Here is an 18,771-nt window from a genome sequence, read left to right as displayed (position 1 = left end):
GAGCTGTTTTAAAGTCTGTTCTCTGAGTGACAGGAATCCAGTGCAGAGACCGGAGCACTGGACTAATATGGTCGTGTTTCCTGGTTCTTGTCAGGACTCGAGCAGCAGCGTTCTGGATGTTCTGTAAAAAAAAGAAAAATTGGGGAAAAAGTGAAAAAAAAATGGCAAAAATTAGGAGGAGAAAAAAGTGGGAAAATTGGGGAGAAAAATCAAAAAAAAGAAATTGGGGAAAAAATTGGAAACATTTTGGAGAGAAAAAAATGTTTAAAAAAATTGGGGAATAAAGTGAAATTTTTTGGGACGAAAAATAAAATGGAGAAAAATTTTGGAAAAAATTTAAGGGAAAAAAGTGAAAACAAAATGGCAAAAATGAGGGGGGGGGAATTGAGAAAAAAGTGGGAAAATTGGGGAGAAAAGCGCCCAAAAAATTGGGTGTAAAAAAATTGGAAAGATTTTGGAAAAAGTGAGGAAAATTTTGGGGAAAAGTGAAATTTTTTGAAAAAAAAAATTAAGGGGAAAAAGTGAAAACAAAATGGCAAAAATTGTGGGGAAAAAGTGGAAAAAAAATTGGAGAATAAAGTGAAAAAATCTGGGGAAATTTTTTGAAAAAAACCTGACAGCTGGTTTAGAGAGGCCAGTGAGCAGCTGTTACAGTATCTAACCTGCTGGAGACAAACACATGGATAAGTCTCTCTCAGTCTGGTTCTGACTCTATTCCTCTGATCTGAATGTTCTTCAGATGGTAAAAAGCTGATGATGTTCTTGCTTTGATGTGGCTGTTTAAGTTCAGGTCTGAGTCCAGGATCACTCCTAGATTTCTAACCTGATTTTTTGGTTTTAGAGAGAGAGGGAGAGAGAGATTATTATTATTAGTTTTATCATAATATCATTATAATTATGGGGCGATGAACCTGGTTTAGACTCGGCTTCTGTTTCTGAACAGATAAAGAACTAATGAAATACGATAATGAAACATAAAGAGCTAAAGAAACAGCGGATGATGAATAGTAGAGACAGAAGCAGCTCGTCCTCCCCCCCTCCCCCCCTCCCGCTGCTGCTGCTGTTCGTAAATTCACTTTTTAAGAGAGAAATCCTTCGTCTGCAGAATCCTTCCTTCCCCACAGAGTCTGAACTCTCTCTCTCTCTCCTCTACACTTCATTTCGAGCCTTTCGCTGAAACTAGAGACGCTTTAACCAGAGCCTGATGTTTCCTACAGTGAGAGTGAGTTTACCTCAGGTTTGCTCTGGTTCCTGGTAGGTTTTCTGGACTTTCCACTAGGGATGTACCGATCCGAGATTCAGTATCGGTATCGGTAGCCGATCAGGCTTTTTTTAGAGTATCGGATTGGATCGGATTTGATGACTGGACGGGTCCGATACAAGACGGCCGTGAATCTGCGGTCCTGATTCTGCAGCGGCTCCAGTCTGCAGGTTTACCGCACCACCGCCCTTTGAGGGTTTATCACAGCACAGCGGTAAACCTGCAGATGGAGCCGCTGCAGATCCAGGACCGACAGATTCACGGCCTTCATGCCATCGCTAAGCTAGGACACTGAATTTACTTATTTGATTTGATTTATTCTTATTATTGTGTCTTTCACATAAGTGCTCAGCTCTCGTGGGCTTATACAAGACACATTTCAAAACAGAATTAAAACACATGCTTCTGAAATACTTTCTAATTTAACCTCTTAACTCCCGCCTGAACCGAGAGCATTTTCTCCAGTTCAGCTTTACCCAAATGCTGTAGGCCAGTGTGACGCCTCATTTGAAAGCTAAGATCTACAAAACTCATCAAAATAGATCTTTTTCTACATGTCATCAACATTTTTTCCATCTTTTTTTGAGGGGTATTCAACTCATTTTGTAACTTTTTTGTAATGTTTTTTAATCCATTTGTTGTCATTTTTTTTTGTCATTTTTTGTCACATTTTTGTCATTTTTTGGTCAGTTTTCTCACTTTTTTGTCACATCTTCATCATTGTTTTCGTCTCAGTTTTGTTGTTATTTTCTCACCTTTTTTCTAGAAGCTTTTGGATTGGGGTAAAGCCAAACTGGAGAAAATGTGCTCGGTTCAGGCGGGAGTTAAGGGGTTAAAATTCAAAGCTAAAGCCAAAACGTCAGCAAAAAAGTGACAAAAATCCAGCAAAAAAATGATAAAAATCCAGCAAAAAAGTGACAAAAATCCAGCAAAAAAGTGACAAAAATCCAGCAAAAAAGTGACAAAAATCCAGCAAAAAAGTGACAAAAATCCATCAAAAAAAATGACAAAAATTCAGCAAAAAAGTGACAAAAATCCAGCAAAAAAATGATAAAAATCCAGCAAAAAAGTGACAAAAATCCAGCAAACTCTGTTTATGAAAAAAAATACAACTGGTAAAACTGGTAATATCCATAGGCAATAATATATAATGATATACAGTATATTATATAAAAATCTAATAGTACAAAAAGACTGTATCAGATCGGTATCGGCCAGATGAAGTGTCAAAAATATCGGATCGGATCGGGAGCTCAAAAAAGCGGATCGGTGCATCACTACTTTCCACCTGACTCTCTCCTTCCTCCTCCTCCTTCAGGCTGGAGGACGGCACCATCTCCTTCCTGGACGTGATCGCGCTGAACCACAGCTTCGACGCCCTCCACAGACTCACCGGTACGAAGCGTTACCGCGGTCGGTTACCACGGTTACCACGGTAGTTTGGTTAAAGCTTGTGTGTTCCAGGGGGCATGCGGAGCGTCCAGCTGCACACCTTCGCCCTGGCCCGCTACACGTACCTCGCCCTCTCCAGCCTCCGCCACGGCTCCGGGCGCCCGCTGGCCCAGGTCTACGCCCACGGGCACTTCCACAGCCCCGCCTCCCAGGGCCCCATCCTGACCTTTAACCTGCTGGACGCGCAGGGGGGCTTCATCGGCTACTCACAGGTACCAGGCTTTACCGTGGGGAACTGGTGATCCGCTGACTCAGGTTTGTCTCTTAACCTCTTAACTCCCACCTCAACAGCCAAACTCTCCAAATCCAAAAGCTTCTACAAAACAGCGATAAAAACGAGAAGAAAATGAGGATGTAGACACGACAACAAACGCTTAAAAGTGAGAAAAATCCAGCAAAAAAAAATACAAAAATCCAGGAAAAAAATGTCAAAAAATCAGCAGAAAAGAAAAAAAAACTGCATAAAAATGACAAAAATCCAGAAAAAATGTGACAAAAATCCAGCAAAAAAGTGACAAAAATCCAGCATAAAAGTGACAAAAATCCAGCAAAAAAAGGACAAAAATCCAGCAAAAAAGTGACAAAAATCCAGCAAAAAAAGGACAAAAATCCAGAAAAAATGTGACAAAAATCCAGCTAAAAAATGATAAAAATCCAGCAAAATGTGACAAAAATCCAGCAAAAAAGTGACAAAAATCCAGCAAAAAAAGGACAAAAATCCAGCAAAAAAGTGACAAAAATCCAGCAAAAAAGTGACAAAAATCCAGCAAAAAAAGGACAAAAATCCAGCAAAAAAGTGAAAAAAATCCAGCAAAAAAGTGAAAAAAATCCAGCAAAAAAGTGAAAAAAATCCAGCAAAAAAGTGACAAAAATCCAGCAAAAAAGACAAAAATCCAGCAAAAAAGTGACAAAAATCCAGCAAAAAAGTGACAAAAATCCGCCTCCCAGGGCCCCATCCTGACCTTTAACCTGCTGGACGCGCAGGGGGGCTTCATCGGCTACTCACAGGTACCAGGCTTTACCGTGGGGAACTGGTGATCCGCTGACTCAGGTTTGTCTCTTAACCTCTTAACTCCCACCTCAACAGCCAAACTCTCCAAATCCAAAAGCTTCTACAAAACAGCGATAAAAACGAGAAGAAAATGAGGATGTAGACACGACAACAAACGCTTAAAAGTGAGAAAAATCCAGCAAAAAAAAATACAAAAATCCAGGAAAAAAATGTCAAAAAATCAGCAGAAAAGAAAAAAAAACTGCATAAAAATGACAAAAATCCAGAAAAAATGTGACAAAAATCCAGCAAAAAAGTGACAAAAATCCAGCATAAAAGTGACAAAAATCCAGCAAAAAAAGGACAAAAATCCAGCAAAAAAGTGACAAAAATCCAGCAAAAAAAGGACAAAAATCCAGAAAAAATGTGACAAAAATCCAGCTAAAAAATGATAAAAATCCAGCAAAATGTGACAAAAATCCAGCAAAAAAGTGACAAAAATCCAGCAAAAAAAGGACAAAAATCCAGCAAAAAAGTGACAAAAATCCAGCAAAAAAGTGACAAAAATCCAGCAAAAAAAGGACAAAAATCCAGAAAAAATGTGACAAAAATCCAGCTAAAAAATGATAAAAATCCAGCAAAATGTGACAAAAATCCAGCAAAAAAGTGACAAAAATCCAGCAAAAAAAGGACAAAAATCCAGCAAAAAAGTGACAAAAATCCAGCAAAAAAGTGACAAAAATCCAGCAAAAAAGACAAAAATCCAGCAAAAAAGTGACAAAAATCCAGCAAAAAAGACAAAAATCCAGCAAAAAAGTGACAAAAATCCAGCAAAAAAGTGACAAAAATCCGCCTCCCAGGGCCCCATCCTGACCTTTAACCTGCTGGACGCGCAGGGGGGCTTCATCGGCTACTCACAGGTACGAGGCTTTACCGCGGTGAACTGGTGATCCGCTGACTCAGGTTTGTCTCTGTTTCTTAACCTCTTAACTCCCACCTCAACATCCAAACTCTCCAAATCGAAAAGCTTCAAAACAGCGATAAAAACGGGAAGAAAATGAGGATGTAAACACAACAAAAAACGCTTAAAAGTGAGAAAAATCCAGCAAAAAAGACAAAACAAAATCAGCAAAAAAATGATAAAAATCAGGAAAAAATGACAAAAAATCAGGAAAAAAGTGACAAAAATCCAGCAAAAAAGTGACAAAAATCCAGCAAAAAAGTGACAAAAATCCAGCAAAAAAGTGAAAAAAATCCAGCAAAAAAGTGAAAAAAATCCAGCAAAAAAGTGACAAAAATCCAGCAAAAAAGACAAAAATCCAGCAAAAAAGTGAAAAAAATCCAGCAAAAAAGTGACAAAAATCCAGCAAAAAAGACAAAAATCCAGCAAAAAAGTGACAAAAATCCAGCAAAAAAGTGACAAAAATCCGCCTCCCAGGGCCCCATCCTGACCTTTAACCTGCTGGACGCGCAGGGGGGCTTCATCGGCTACTCACAGGTACGAGGCTTTACCGCGGTGAACTGGTGATCCGCTGACTCAGGTTTGTCTCTGTTTCTTAACCTCTTAACTCCCACCTCAACATCCAAACTCTCCAAATCGAAAAGCTTCAAAACAGCGATAAAAACGGGAAGAAAATGAGGATGTAAACACAACAAAAAACGCTTAAAAGTGAGAAAAATCCAGCAAAAAAGACAAAACAAAATCAGCAAAAAAATGATAAAAATCAGGAAAAAATGACAAAAAATCAGGAAAAAAGTGACAAAAATCCAGCAAAAAAGTGACAAAAATCCAGCAAAAAAGTGACAAAAATCCAGCAAAAAAGTGACAAAAATCCAGCAAAAAAGTGACAAAAATCCAGCAAAAAAATGATAAAAATCCAGGAAAAAAGTGACAAAAATCCAGCAAAAAAGTGACAAAAATCCAGCAAAAAAGTGACAAAAATCCAGCAAAAAAATGATAAAAATCCAGGAAAAAAGTGACAAAAATCCAGCAAAAAATGACAAAAATCCAGCAAAAAAAAGACAAAAATCCAGGAAAAAATGACAAAAAATCAGAAAAAAAAAGACAAAAATCCAGCAAAAAAGTGACAAAAATCCAGAAAAAAAATACAAAAATCCAGGAAAAAAATGTCAAAAAATCAGCAGAAAATAAAAAAAAACTGCAAAAAAAGTGACAAAAATCCGCCTCCCAGGGCCCCATCCTGACCTTTAACCTGCTGGACGCGCAGGGGGGCTTCATCGGCTACTCACAGGTACGAGGCTTTACCGTGGGGAACTGGTGATCCGCTGACTCAGGTTTGTCTCTTAACCTCTTAACTCCCACCTCAACAGCCAAACTCTCCAAATCGAAAAGCTTCTACAAAACAGCGATAAAAACGAGAAGAAAATGAGGATGTAAACACGACAACAAACGCTTAAAAGTGAGAAAAATCCAGCAAAAAAAAATACAAAAATCCAGGAAAAAAATGTCAAAAAATCAGCAGAAAAGAAAAAAAAACTGCATAAAAATGACAAAAATCCAGAAAAAAAGTGACAAAAATCCAGCATAAAAGTGACAAAAATCCAGCAAAAAAGTGACAAAAATCCAGCAAAATGTGACAAAAATCCAGCAAAAAAAGGACAAAAATCCAGAAAAAATGTGACAAAAATCCAGCTAAAAAATGATAAAAATCCAGCAAAATGTGACAAAAATCCAGCTAAAAAATGATAAAAATCCAGCAAAAAAAGGACAAAAATCCAGCAAAAAAGTGACAAAAATCCAGCTAAAAAATGATAAAAATCCAGCAAAAAAAGGACAAAAATCCAGCAAAAAAATGATAAAAAAGTGACAAAAATCCAGCAAAAAAATGATAAAAATCCAGCAAAAAAGTGACAAAAATCCAGCAAAAAAGTGACAAAAATCCAGCAAAAAAGTGACAAAAATCCATCAAAAAAAAGACAAAAATCCAGCAAAAAAGTGACAAAAATCCAGCAAAAAAAAGACAAAAATCCAGCAAAAAAGTGACAAAAATCCAGCAAAAAAGTGACAAAAATCCAGCAAAAAAGTGACAAAAATCCAGCAAAAAGTGACAAAAATCCAGCAAAAAGTGACAAAAATCCAGCAAAAAAGTGACAAAAATCCAGCAAAATGTGACAAAAATCCAGCAAAAAAGTGACAAAAATCCAGCAAAAAAGTGACAAAAATCCAGCAAAAAAGTGACAAAAATCCAGCAAAAAAGTGACAAAAATCCAGCAAAAAAGTGACAAAAATCCATCAAAAAAGTGACAAAAATCCATCAAAAAAGTGACAAAAATCCAGCAAAAAAGTGACAAAAATCCAGCAAAAAAGTGACAAAAATCCATCAAAAAAATGATAAAAATCCAGCAAAAAAAATGATAAAAATCCAGCAAAAAAGTGACAAAAATCCAGCAAAAAAGCGACAAAAATCCAGCAAAATGTGACAAAAATCCAGCAAAAAAAGGACAAAAATCCAGCAAAAAAGTGACAAAAATCCGCCTCCCAGGGCCCCATCCTGACCTTTAACCTGCTGGACGCGCGGGGGGGCTTCATCGGCTACTCACAGGTACCAGGCTTTACCATGGGGAACTGGTGATCCGCTGACTCAGGTTTGTCTCTTAACCTCTTAACTCCCACCTCAACAGCCAAACTCTCCAAATCGAAAAGCTTCTACAAAACAGCGATAAAAACGAGAAGAAAATGAGGATGTAGACACGACAACAAACGCTTAAAAGTGAGAAAAATCCAGCAAAAAAGACAAAAATCCAGAAAAAATGTGACAAAAATCCAGCAATAAAGTGACAAAAATCCAGGAAAAAAAAACAAAAATCCAGCAAAAAAATGATAAAAATCCAGCAAAAAAGTGACAAAAATCCAGCAAAAAAAATACAAAAATCCAGGAAAAAAGTGACAAAAATCCAGCAAAAAAAATACAAAAATCCAGCAAAAAAATGATAAAAATCCAGCAAAAAAGTGACAAAAATCCAGGAAAAAAAGACAAAAATCCAGCAAAAAAGTGAAAAAAATCCAGCAAAAAAGTGACAAAAATCCAGGAAAAAAAGACAAAAATCCAGCAAAAAAGTGAAAAAAATCCAGCAAAAAAGTGACAAAAATCCAGCAAAAAAGTGACAAAAATCCAGGAAAAAAAGACAAAAATCCAGCAAAAAAGTGACAAAAATCCAGCAAAAAAGTGATAAAAATCCAGCAAAAAAGTGAAAAAAATCCAGCAAAAAAGTGAAAAAAATCCAGCAAAAAAGTGAAAAAAATCCAGCAAAAAAGTGAAAAAAATCCAGCAAAAAAGTGATAAAAATCCAGCAAAAAAGTGATAAAAATCCAGCAAAAAAGTGATAAAAATCCAGCAAAAAAGTGAAAAAAATCCAGCAAAAAAGTGAAAAAAATCCAGGAAAAAAAGACAAAAATCCAGCAAAAAAGTGAAAAAAATCCAGCAAAAAAGTGAAAAAAATCCAGCAAAAAAGTGATAAAAATCCAGCAAAAAAGTGAAAAAAATCCAGGAAAAAAAGACAAAAATCCAGCAAAAAAGTGAAAAAAATCCAGCAAAAAAGTGAAAAAAATCCAGCAAAAAAGTGAAAAAAATCCAGCAAAAAAGTGAAAAAAATCCAGGAAAAAAAGACAAAAATCCAGCAAAAAAGTGACAAATCCAGCAAAAAAGTGACAAAAATCTGCCTCCCAGGGCCCCATCCTGACCTTTAACCTGCTGGACGCGCAGGGGGGCTTCATCGGCTACTCACAGGTACCAGGCTTTACCGTGGTGAACTGGTGATCCGCTGACTCAGGTTTGTCTCTTAACCTCTTAACTCCCACCTCAACAGCCAAACTCTCCAAATCCAAAAGCTTCAAAACAGCGATAAAAACGAGAAGAAAATGAGGATGTAAACACGACAACAAACGCTTAAAAGTGAGAAAAATCCAGCAAAAAAGACAAAAAAAAAATAGCAAAAAAATGATAAAAATCCAGGAAAAAAAGACAAAAATCCAGCAAAAAAGTGACAAAAATCCAGCAAAAAAAAAAAAATCCAGGAAAAAAAATACAAAAATCCAGGAAAAAAAATACAAAATCCAGGAAAAAAAATACAAAAATCCAGGAAAAAAAATACAAAATCCAGGAAAAAAAATACAAAAATCAAGGAAAAAAATGACAAAAATCCAGAAAAAAATGACAAAAAATCAGCAGAAAAAAGACAAAAATCCAGGAAAAAAGACAAAAAAAAACCTGCAAAAAAATGACAAAAATCCAGGAAAAAAGTGACAAAAATCCAGGAAAAAAGTGACAAAAATCCAGGAAAAAAATACAAAAATCAAGGAAAAAAGTGACAAAAATCCAGGAAAAAAGACAAAAAAAAACCTGCAAAAAAATGACAAAAATCCAGGAAAAAAGTGACAAAAATCCAGGAAAAAAGTAACAAAAATCCAGAAAAAAAGTGACAAAAATCCAGCAAAAAAGTAACAAAAATCCAGAAAAAAAGTGACAAAAATCCAGCAAAAAAGACAAAAAAAAAAAAGCAAAAAAATGATAAAAATCCAGGAAAAAAAGACAAAAATCCAGGAAAAAAGTGACAAAAATCCAGGAAAAAAAATACAAAATCCAGGAAAAAAAATACAAAAATCCAGGAAAAAAATACAAAATCCAGGAAAAAAAATACAAAAATCAAGGAAAAAAATGACAAAAATCCAGAAAAAAATGACAAAAAATCAGCAGAAAAAAGACAAAAATCCAGGAAAAAAGACAAAAAAAAACCTGCAAAAAAATGACAAAAATCCAGGAAAAAAGTGACAAAAATCCAGGAAAAAAGTGACAAAAATCCAGGAAAAAAATACAAAAATCAAGGAAAAAAGTTACAAAAATCCAGGAAAAAAGACAAAAAAAAACCTGCAAAAAAATGACAAAAATCCAGGAAAAAAGTGACAAAAATCCAGGAAAAAAGTAACAAAAATCCAGAAAAAAAGTGACAAAAATCCAGCAAAAAAGTAACAAAAATCCAGAAAAAAAGTGACAAAAATCCAGCAAAAAAAATACAAAAATCCAGCAAAAAAATGATAAAAATCCAGAAAAATGTGACAAAAATCCAGCAATAAAGTGACAAAAATCCAGCAAAAAAGTGATAAAAATCCAGCAAAAAAGTGAAAAAAATCCAGCAAAAAAGTGAAAAAAATCCAGCAAAAAAGTGAAAAAATCCAGCAAAAAGTGAAAAAAATCCAGCAAAAAAGTGATAAAAATCCAGCAAAAAAGTGATAAAAATCCAGCAAAAAAGTGATAAAAATCCAGCAAAAAAGGGAAAAAAATCCAGCAAAAAAGTGAAAAAATCCAGGAAAAAAAGACAAAAATCCAGCAAAAAAGTGAAAAAAATCCAGCAAAAAAGTGAAAAAAATCCAGCAAAAAAGTGATAAAAATCCAGCAAAAAAGTGAAAAAAATCCAGCAAAAAAGTGAAAAAAATCCAGGAAAAAAAGACAAAAATCCAGCAAAAAAGTGAAAAAAATCCAGCAAAAAAGTGAAAAAAATCCAGCAAAAAAGTGAAAAAAATCCAGCAAAAAAGTGACAAAATCCAGGAAAAAAAGACAAAAATCCAGCAAAAAAGTGACAAATCCAGCAAAAAAGTGACAAAAATCTGCCTCCCAGGGCCCCATCCTGACCTTTAACCTGCTGGACGCGCAGGGGGGCTTCATCGGCTACTCACAGGTACGAGGCTTTACCGCGGTGAACTGGTGATCCGCTGACTCAGGTTTGTCTCTTAACCTCTTAACTCCCACCTCAACAGCCAAACTCTCCAAATCCAAAAGCTTCAAAACAGCGATAAAAACGAGAAGAAAATGAGGATGTAAACACGACAACAAACGCTTAAAAGTGAGAAAAATCCAGCAAAAAAGACAAAAAAAAATAGCAAAAAAATGATAAAAATCCAGGAAAAAAAGACAAAAATCCAGCAAAAAAGTGACAAAAATCCAGCAAAAAAAAAAAAAATCCAGGAAAAAAAATACAAAAATCCAGGAAAAAAAATACAAAATCCAGGAAAAAAAATACAAAAATCCAGGAAAAAAAATACAAAATCCAGGAAAAAAAATACAAAAATCAAGGAAAAAAATGACAAAAATCCAGAAAAAAATGACAAAAAATCAGCAGAAAAAAGACAAAAATCCAGGAAAAAAGTGACAAAAATCCAGGAAAAAAATACAAAAATCAAGGAAAAAAGTGACAAAAATCCAGGAAAAAAGACAAAAAAAAACCTGCAAAAAAATGACAAAAATCCAGGAAAAAAGTAACAAAAATCCAGAAAAAAAGTGACAAAAATCCAGCAAAAAAGTAACAAAAATCCAGAAAAAAAGTGACAAAAATCCAGCAAAAAAGACAAAAAAAAAATAGCAAAAAAATGATAAAAATCCAGGAAAAAAAGACAAAAATCCAGCAAAAAAGTGACAAAAATCCAGCAAAAAAAAAAAAAATCCAGGAAAAAAAATACAAAAATCCAGGAAAAAAAATACAAAATCCAGGAAAAAAAATACAAAAATCCAGGAAAAAAAATACAAAATCCAGGAAAAAAAATACAAAAATCAAGGAAAAAAATGACAAAAATCCAGAAAAAAATGACAAAAAATCAGCAGAAAAAAGACAAAAATCCAGGAAAAAAGACAAAAAAAAACCTGCAAAAAAATGACAAAAATCCAGGAAAAAAGTGACAAAAATCCAGGAAAAAAGTGACAAAAATCCAGGAAAAAAATACAAAAATCAAGGAAAAAAGTGACAAAAATCCAGGAAAAAAGACAAAAAAAAAACTGCAAAAAAATGACAAAAATCCAGGAAAAAAGTGACAAAAATCCAGGAAAAAAGTAACAAAAATCCAGAAAAAAAGTGACAAAAATCCAGCAAAAAAGTAACAAAAATCCAGAAAAAAAGTGACAAAAATCCAGAAAAAAAAATACAAAAATCCAGCAAAAAAATGATAAAAATCCAGAAAAATGTGACAAAAATCCAGCAATAAAGTGACAAAAATCCAGCAAAAAATGACACAAAATCTGCAGAAAAATGATAAAAATCCAGCAAAAAAAAAAAAAAAAAAAATCCAGCAGAAAAAAGACAAAAATCCAGGAAATAAGAAAAAAAAAACTGCAATAAAATGATTATCCTGGAAAAAGTGACAAAAATCCAACAAAAAAGTAATAAAGTGACACAATAAGTGACAAAAACACATGAGGGAAATAAAAAGTGGCGACAATGACAAAGAGGAGAGAATGCGTTTGGTTTTGGCGGGTGGTCAGAGGTTAAACCACATCAGCTCAGTTTCCGTTGGCTCTGAGGCTCCTCCTCCGTCTGAACTTTCCCTCAGAGCCGCCATGTTGGTCCAGCGTCACCGCGACAACCGGGCCAGGCTTCAGGTTCACGTCTGTGTTAGACTTTTGAAACAGATGAAAACAGCGTTTGTGTGGGAGAAATGCTTTGATTCAAGGTATTGTTATGTCAAGACGCTGCAGGTGAAAGCACGGGTCGGACTGGATTTTTGTCTTTTTTTAGCTGGATTTTTGTCATTTTTTGGGTCACTTTTTAGCGCTTTTTTGTTGTGTTTACATCCTCATTTTCTTCTTTTCTTTTATTTATCGCTGTTTTGAAGAAGCTTTTAGATTTGGAGAACAGGAGAAAACATGTTCAGGTGGGAGTTAAGAGGTTAATAAAATGAATCGGGGGTTATTGTTGGCTGGCGTGTGTATTGCAAATGAAACAAACAAAGCAAAATAACCAACATATACACGTTCAACCGCAGGTTTTGGCCGAAACTGACCACATTTTTTGGCTCAAAAGTTTCCGTTTTGTCCAGTTCTCTTCCCTCTGTTCGTTTTGCAGATCTTCACAAATGAAAAGCTTGTGCCTGCATAAAGCCTGGATGTATTTAAATTCCCCTCATTCCTCGGTTTAATGAAACGGCTTCAGAGAAATGTGCTCAAATGAAAACATCATCCGAAAGGTCTCTGTAAACGAGAGTTATTTTACAGTTTAGACGCGAGCGCTGTGAACAAACCCACTTAAAGCAAAGTCACGGCCAAAAGAGAGACGTTTCCCGGCCGTTCATCTCCTTCAGCCGGAGCGGAATGTTGCTTTGATGGTGGACTCGTTTGTGAGGACACGTGTTGCTGCTCAGAGATGGAGATGGAAGTGAGTGAGTGTCATTAAGGCTCCTCTTGTGGAGCTTTTAATATCTGTGAAAGCAGAAAGAAGAAGCAGCTGCAGAGACAGAGCGTGTCCTCGGATCATCATCCAAACTCGGCCAGTAGATGCTGTTTAACCTCTTAACTCCCGCCTGAACTGAGAGCTTTTTCAGTTCAGCTTTACCCAAATCCTGTAGGCCAGTGTAACGCCTCCTTTGAAAGCTACAAAACTCATCTAAATGGAGCTTTTTCCTCACGTCGTCACATTTTATTCCCATCATTTTTTGGGGGTTTTCAACTCATTTTTTTCAACTCATTTTTTCATTTTTTGGTAAATGTTTTGTCTTTTTTCGTCACTTTTTGGTCACATTTTCATCATTGTTTTTGTCTCAGTTTTGTCTTTTTCCTCACATCATCCGGGGGGGTTTTCAACTCATTTTTGCAACTTTTTTGTAATTTTTTTTCTTAATTTTTTTTAACTTTTAGTCCCATTTTTGTTGGGGTTTTTTTTGGATCATTTTCCGTCCATTTTTTGTCACTTTTTGGTAATATATCATTGTTTTTGTCTCAGTTTTGTCTTTTTCCTCACATCATCACATTTTTTTTCCATCATTTTTTGGGGGGGTATTCAATTCATTTAGTAACTTTTTTGTCTTTTTTTTCTTCATTTTTTTGGAGTGTTGGTGTTTTTGGTGTTTGGTGTTTTTTTGGATCATTTTTCCGTACATTTTTTCATTCATTTTTTTCATTTTTGTCATTTTTTGTAAATGTTTTGTCACTTTTTGTCACACTTTTTTTTTTGTCATTTTTTTTGTCTTTTTTCCGTCCAGTTTTTGTCACTTTTTGGTCATTTTTTGTCAAATTTTTATCACATTTTCGTCAAATTTTTGTGACATTTTGGTTATTTTTTTGTAAATGTTTTGTCACTTTTTGTCACACCTTTTTTTCGTCATTTTTTGTGTCCGTTTTTGTCAATTTTTTTTACGTTTTTGTCATTTTTTTGGTCAAATTTTTGTATTTTTTTGTCACATTTCCATCATTGTTTTCGTCTCAGTTTTGTTGCTATTTCCCACCTTTTTTCCAGAAGCTTTTGGATTGGGGTAAAGCCAAACTGGAGAGAACGTGCTCGGTTCAGGCGGGAGGAGCACATTTTCACTTCAGTGCTTTCACTAAATATTTCGACCCAAACGTATCTCGTGTGTTTGGTTTCCTCCTCCTCGTTGCTCCAGGGAAAGGTCTGAGGAACCTCTCATCATCTCAGCCTCTGCTCTGATGTGTCTCCATCATCTCAGCCTCTGCTCTGACGTGTCTCCATCATCTCTGCTCTGACGTTCCTCAGGTGGATCGAATGGCCGCTCTCTACAACATCCACCTGCGCACGGGCTGTTTCTGCAACACGGGCGCCTGCCAGGCCTTTCTGGGCATCAGCAGCGAGCAGATGAAGAGCAACCTGCAGGTGAGAAGGGGCGGGGTTAAGGAGTGACCTGCAGGTGAGAGGGGGCGGGGTTAAGGAGTGACCTGCAGGTGAGAGGGGGCGGGGTTAAGGAGTGACCTGCAGGTGAGAGGGGGCGGGGTTTAAACTCCTGGTAGTAATAATACCAGGAGTAGTTTGGCATCTGCACAGGAAAGTGAAGATTACTGCGCGGATTTCGAACTCCTGGTATTATTACGCCTTACAATATAGTTCCCCCTTTTATCCGCTTAGAAAATCCACATAGTTTAATTGTGTGTAATTATACTTTGTAGTGGAACACTTCACGTAACCATATTTAAATAGGGGAAACGTGGAAGAGCTTGGTAGCTTCTATCTTGACCTGTTTTGGAGCTATAGAGGAGAGAGGGAGAGGCTAAATGCTAACGCCGTCTGTGCTGTGTTTACGTGACTGAAGATCAGACAGGTCCTAAAGAACTCGTCACAGCTCAGGTAAGAACATATCTCAGTGTGGAAAAACGCCGGCCTGTTCCTTTAAAGAAATTGACCAAAAATTTGACCAAAAATTTGACCAAAAAATGACCAAAAAATGACTAAAAAAATGGACAAAAATGATTTTAAAAAAAAGACAAAAAAAAGACAAAAAAATGACAAAAAAATGACAAAAAAAATGACAAAAAAAATGACAAAAAATGATAAAAATGATAAAAAATGATTTAAAAAAATGACAAAAAAATGGACAAAAAAATGACAAAAAATGATAAAAAATTGACAAAAAATGACAAAAAAATGTCAAAAAATGACAAAAAATGACAAAAAAATGACAAAAAAATGACAAAAAAATGTCAAAAAATGACAAAAAAATGACAAAAAAATGACAAAAAAATGTCAAAAAATGACAAAAAATGATTTAAAAAAATGACAAAAAAATGACAAAAAAATGACAAAAAAATGACCAAAAAATGACAAAAAACACAAGTTCGAAATCCGCAAACTCCTCCTGGTATTATTACGCCTTACAATATAGTCCCCCCTTTTATCCGCTTAGAAAATCCACATTGTTTAATTGTGTGTAATTATACTTTGTAGTGGAACACTTCACGTAACCATATTTAAATAGGGAAAACGTGGAAGAGCTTGGTAGCTTCTATCTTGACCTGTTTTGGAGCTATAGAGGAGAGAGGGAGAGGCTAAATGCTAACGCCGTCTGCGCTGTGTTTACGTGACTGAAGATCAGACAGGTCCTAAAGAACTCGTCACAGCTCAGGTAAGAACATATCTCAGTATGGAAAAACCCTGGCCTGTTCCTTTAAGAGTTCCTCATATAACAAACTGTATTGAAGTGTGGGGTAATGCAGGCACCAGTTATACAGAGAGGCTGTTCTTACTCCAGAAGAAAGCTATAAGAACTGTGACTCTCAAAGGTCCACGGGACACAAACAAACTGTTTATAAAACTGCAGACCATGTAATTTAATGAATTGGTCAAATTTAAAATACTAAAAATTATGAGGAGAGTGAAAAATAAGTTGGTGCCAATACATATTCAAAACAAATGTGTGTTAATCACAGACAGAAACAACAGAAGAAAGGGCAGTTTCAGGGCACCATATTTACACACTTCACAAAAACAAAAGGGGTTTCTTGTAAAAGGGATCAGTTTATGGAATTCTTTGGACATTGTTCAATACTTGGAGCACTGAATTGTGTCTAGGTTGTAATTATTTGGTGTTTTTAAATGTGTTTTATCTTTCTCTGAAGCACTTTGGTCCTCCTGGTGTTGCTGTAAAGTGCTGTATAAATAAACTTTGATTGATTGTTCAAAAATCATGTAACACAATCACTCAATTCAATAAAATGTATAAAAAAAAATGTACTTGGAAAATACGAAGGCGACGAAACATAAGAACCGATGCTTGACAGATTTGAAACAGTCATTGATTTAGATCAGGGGTCGGCAGGTTTCCTCGGTGAAGGGCCGGTTTTCATCATCGTCAAAAGACCAAAGGCCGGACCCTCCGACTGAAGCAACTGAAGTAAAGCATCACTTTCTACATGTGCCAGTGTTGTACGTCACACACACTGGGAAAATGTCCATCTTAAATCAGATAAATGACTTAAAATCGCTTGAATAAAGTGTTTTTTTATGTTCAATTTCAGTCAGTTTGAACTAATCTAAGATCAGGTAAAAACGCTAATGCCAATGGAACAGATAGAAATAGAAATCCCACTGGAAATCAGACAAAATAACTGTAAACAAATATTTATTTTTCACTTGAAATTATGCAAAATTGATCTGAATTAAGAAAAACTTGTGCTTGTTCCATTGGCAAGAACAGGTTTGATCTGCTTTAAGGCCAAACCAAATCAAACTTTAGATTTAGTCTCTTAATTCAAGTAGATTTAAGTCGTTTCTTCCTTTTATAGATGGGTATTCTTTTAGGATTATGCTCTACCAAGACATCTTAAGGAATTGACAGCGTTGTTCACATTTCTAGAGCGCTTTAACAGGAGCTCTGATTTGGGTCATAATATTTCTCAGAGTCATCTCGAGGGCCAGAGTTTGGTGATGGAGGGCCGGTTTTGACGTGTTCCTCTCGTTTCACATGAGCGTCCTGTTCCTCCTCAGAGCCTCAGATAAAGTAAAGTTTCCTCCTCTCATCTCCAGGCCGGTCACGTTTGTGGAGACGCCGTGGACCTGGTGGACGGGCGGCCGACCGGAGCCGTGCGCGTGTCCTTCGGATACATGTCCTCCTTCCACGACTGTCAGAGGCTGCTCCGCTTCGTGGTGGAGTGTTTCTGCAGCGGCGCCGTCTCCGTGGACGGGGGGGGGATCCAGGCCGCGCTCCGCCACGCCACGCCCACCGAGGCGGCGGCTCCAGGCCCGAGCGTGGAGGAGGAGGGGGAGGAGCCGCAGAGAGAGGACAGGGAGGAGCCACAGAGAGAGGACCAGAGCCACAAGGGGGAGGAGCTGCAGAGAGAGGACCAGAGCCACAGGGGGGAGGAGCCGCAGAGAGAGGGCCGGAGCCACAAGGGGGAGGAGCCGCAGAGAGAGGACCAGAGCCACGAGGGGGAGGAGCTGCAGAGAGAGGACCAGAGCCACGAGGGGGAGGAGCTGCAGAGAGAGGACCAGAGCCACGAGGGGGAGGAGCCGCAGAGAGAGGACCAGAGCCACGAGGGGGAGGAGCCTCAGAGAGAGTCCCAGAGCCACGAGGGGGAGGAGCCGCAGAGAGAGGACCAGAGCCACGAGGGGGAGGAGCTGCAGAGAGAGGACCAGAGCCACAAGGGGGAGGAGCCTCAGAGAGAGTCCCAGAGCCACAGGGGCGGGGCTTACACGCTCGCCAACATCTACATCTACCCGGTGAAGTCGTGCGGCGCCTTCGAGGTGAGGCTTCTGTATAATGTGTTCATATCCTGAGCTCTTGTCATGTCAGTGCCCTCTGCTGGACACGTGTGGAACTATTTCTTTTTATTTAATGCCCCCTAGTGGCTAAAATGAGCATTCAGGTTACGATTCTAGAGATGCACCAGGTTTTTACTTCAGACACCGATACTGGAGGTTTGAGTATCGGCCGATATCCGATATTAGCCGATTCAAGAGGAGGGCTGGGTACAGTGATTTTGATCTCCTGGCCTTGTTGTCACTATTATTGATTGACTGTGGAATTCTTCCGCAGTCAATTATTGGTTTTCATGTTCTTTATTATTATTCCTCTTCCATCTTTTTCCCGATTTTCTAGAGCTTTCAGCACCTTCATGCTTTGTGCAATTTATGCAAGTTATGCATCAAAACGTTCCTCATGTTGAGGAGAAGGTGCTGTTACTTTTGTTCCTCATGTTGAGGAGAAGGTGCTGTTACTTTAGTTCCTCATGTTGAGGAGAAGGTGCTTTTACTTTTGTTCCGCATGTTGAGGAGAAGGTGCTGTTACTTTTGTTCCTCATGTTGAGGAGAAGGTGCTGTTACTTTAGTTCCTCATGTTGAGGAGAAGGTGCTGTTACTTTAGTTCCTCATGTTGAGGAGAAGGTGCTTTTACTTTTGTCCCTCATGTTGAGGAGAAGGTGCTGTTACTTTTGTTCCTCATGTTGAGGAGAAGGTGCTGTTACTTTTGTTCCTCATGTTGAGGAGAAGGTGCTGTTACTTTTGTTCCTCATGTTGAGGAGAAGGTGCTGTTACTTTAGTTCCGCATGTTGAGGAGAAGGTGCTGTTACTTTTGTTCCTCATGTTGAGGAGAAGGTGCTTTTACTTTAGTTCCTCATGTTGAGGAGAAGGTGCTGTTACTTTAGTTCCTCATGTTGAGGAGAAGGTGCTGTTACTTTTGTTCCTCATGTTGAGGAGAAGGTGCTGTTACTTTTGTTCCGCATGTTGAGGAGAAGGTGCTGTTACTTTAGTTCCTCATGTTGAGGAGAAGGTGCTGTTACTTTTGTTCCTCATGTTGAGGAGAAGGTGCTGTTACTTTAGTTCCGCATGTTGAGGAGAAGGTGCTGTT

General features: G+C 37.2%; 1 protein-coding gene across 1 annotated transcript in view; it reads left to right on the top strand.

Moving 5' to 3' along the window:
* Nucleotides 1-1,281: 1,281 nt before the first annotated feature.
* The window catches only part of mocos (molybdenum cofactor sulfurase), a gene marked incomplete at both ends in the record, with an annotated part of 62,386 nt that continues 44,896 nt past the window's right edge, over nt 1,282-18,771 (top strand). Inside the window, 6 exons of the mRNA XM_079568405.1 lie at nt 1,282-1,307; nt 2,580-2,656; nt 2,726-2,925; nt 14,193-14,309; nt 16,953-17,174; nt 17,409-17,669. Of these exons, the coding sequence (XP_079424531.1) occupies nt 1,282-1,307; nt 2,580-2,656; nt 2,726-2,925; nt 14,193-14,309; nt 16,953-17,174; nt 17,409-17,669 (903 nt within the window). The remainder of the gene's footprint in view (nt 1,308-2,579; nt 2,657-2,725; nt 2,926-14,192; nt 14,310-16,952; nt 17,175-17,408; nt 17,670-18,771) is intronic.

The sequence above is a fragment of the Gobius niger genome (genome assembly GCF_951799975.1).
Source record: "Gobius niger genome assembly, chromosome: 12".
Classification (NCBI taxonomy): domain Eukaryota; kingdom Metazoa; phylum Chordata; class Actinopteri; order Gobiiformes; family Gobiidae; genus Gobius; species Gobius niger.
The sequence above is the reverse complement of the archived record's forward strand: the minus strand, read 5'-3'. Positions and strand labels throughout refer to the sequence as shown.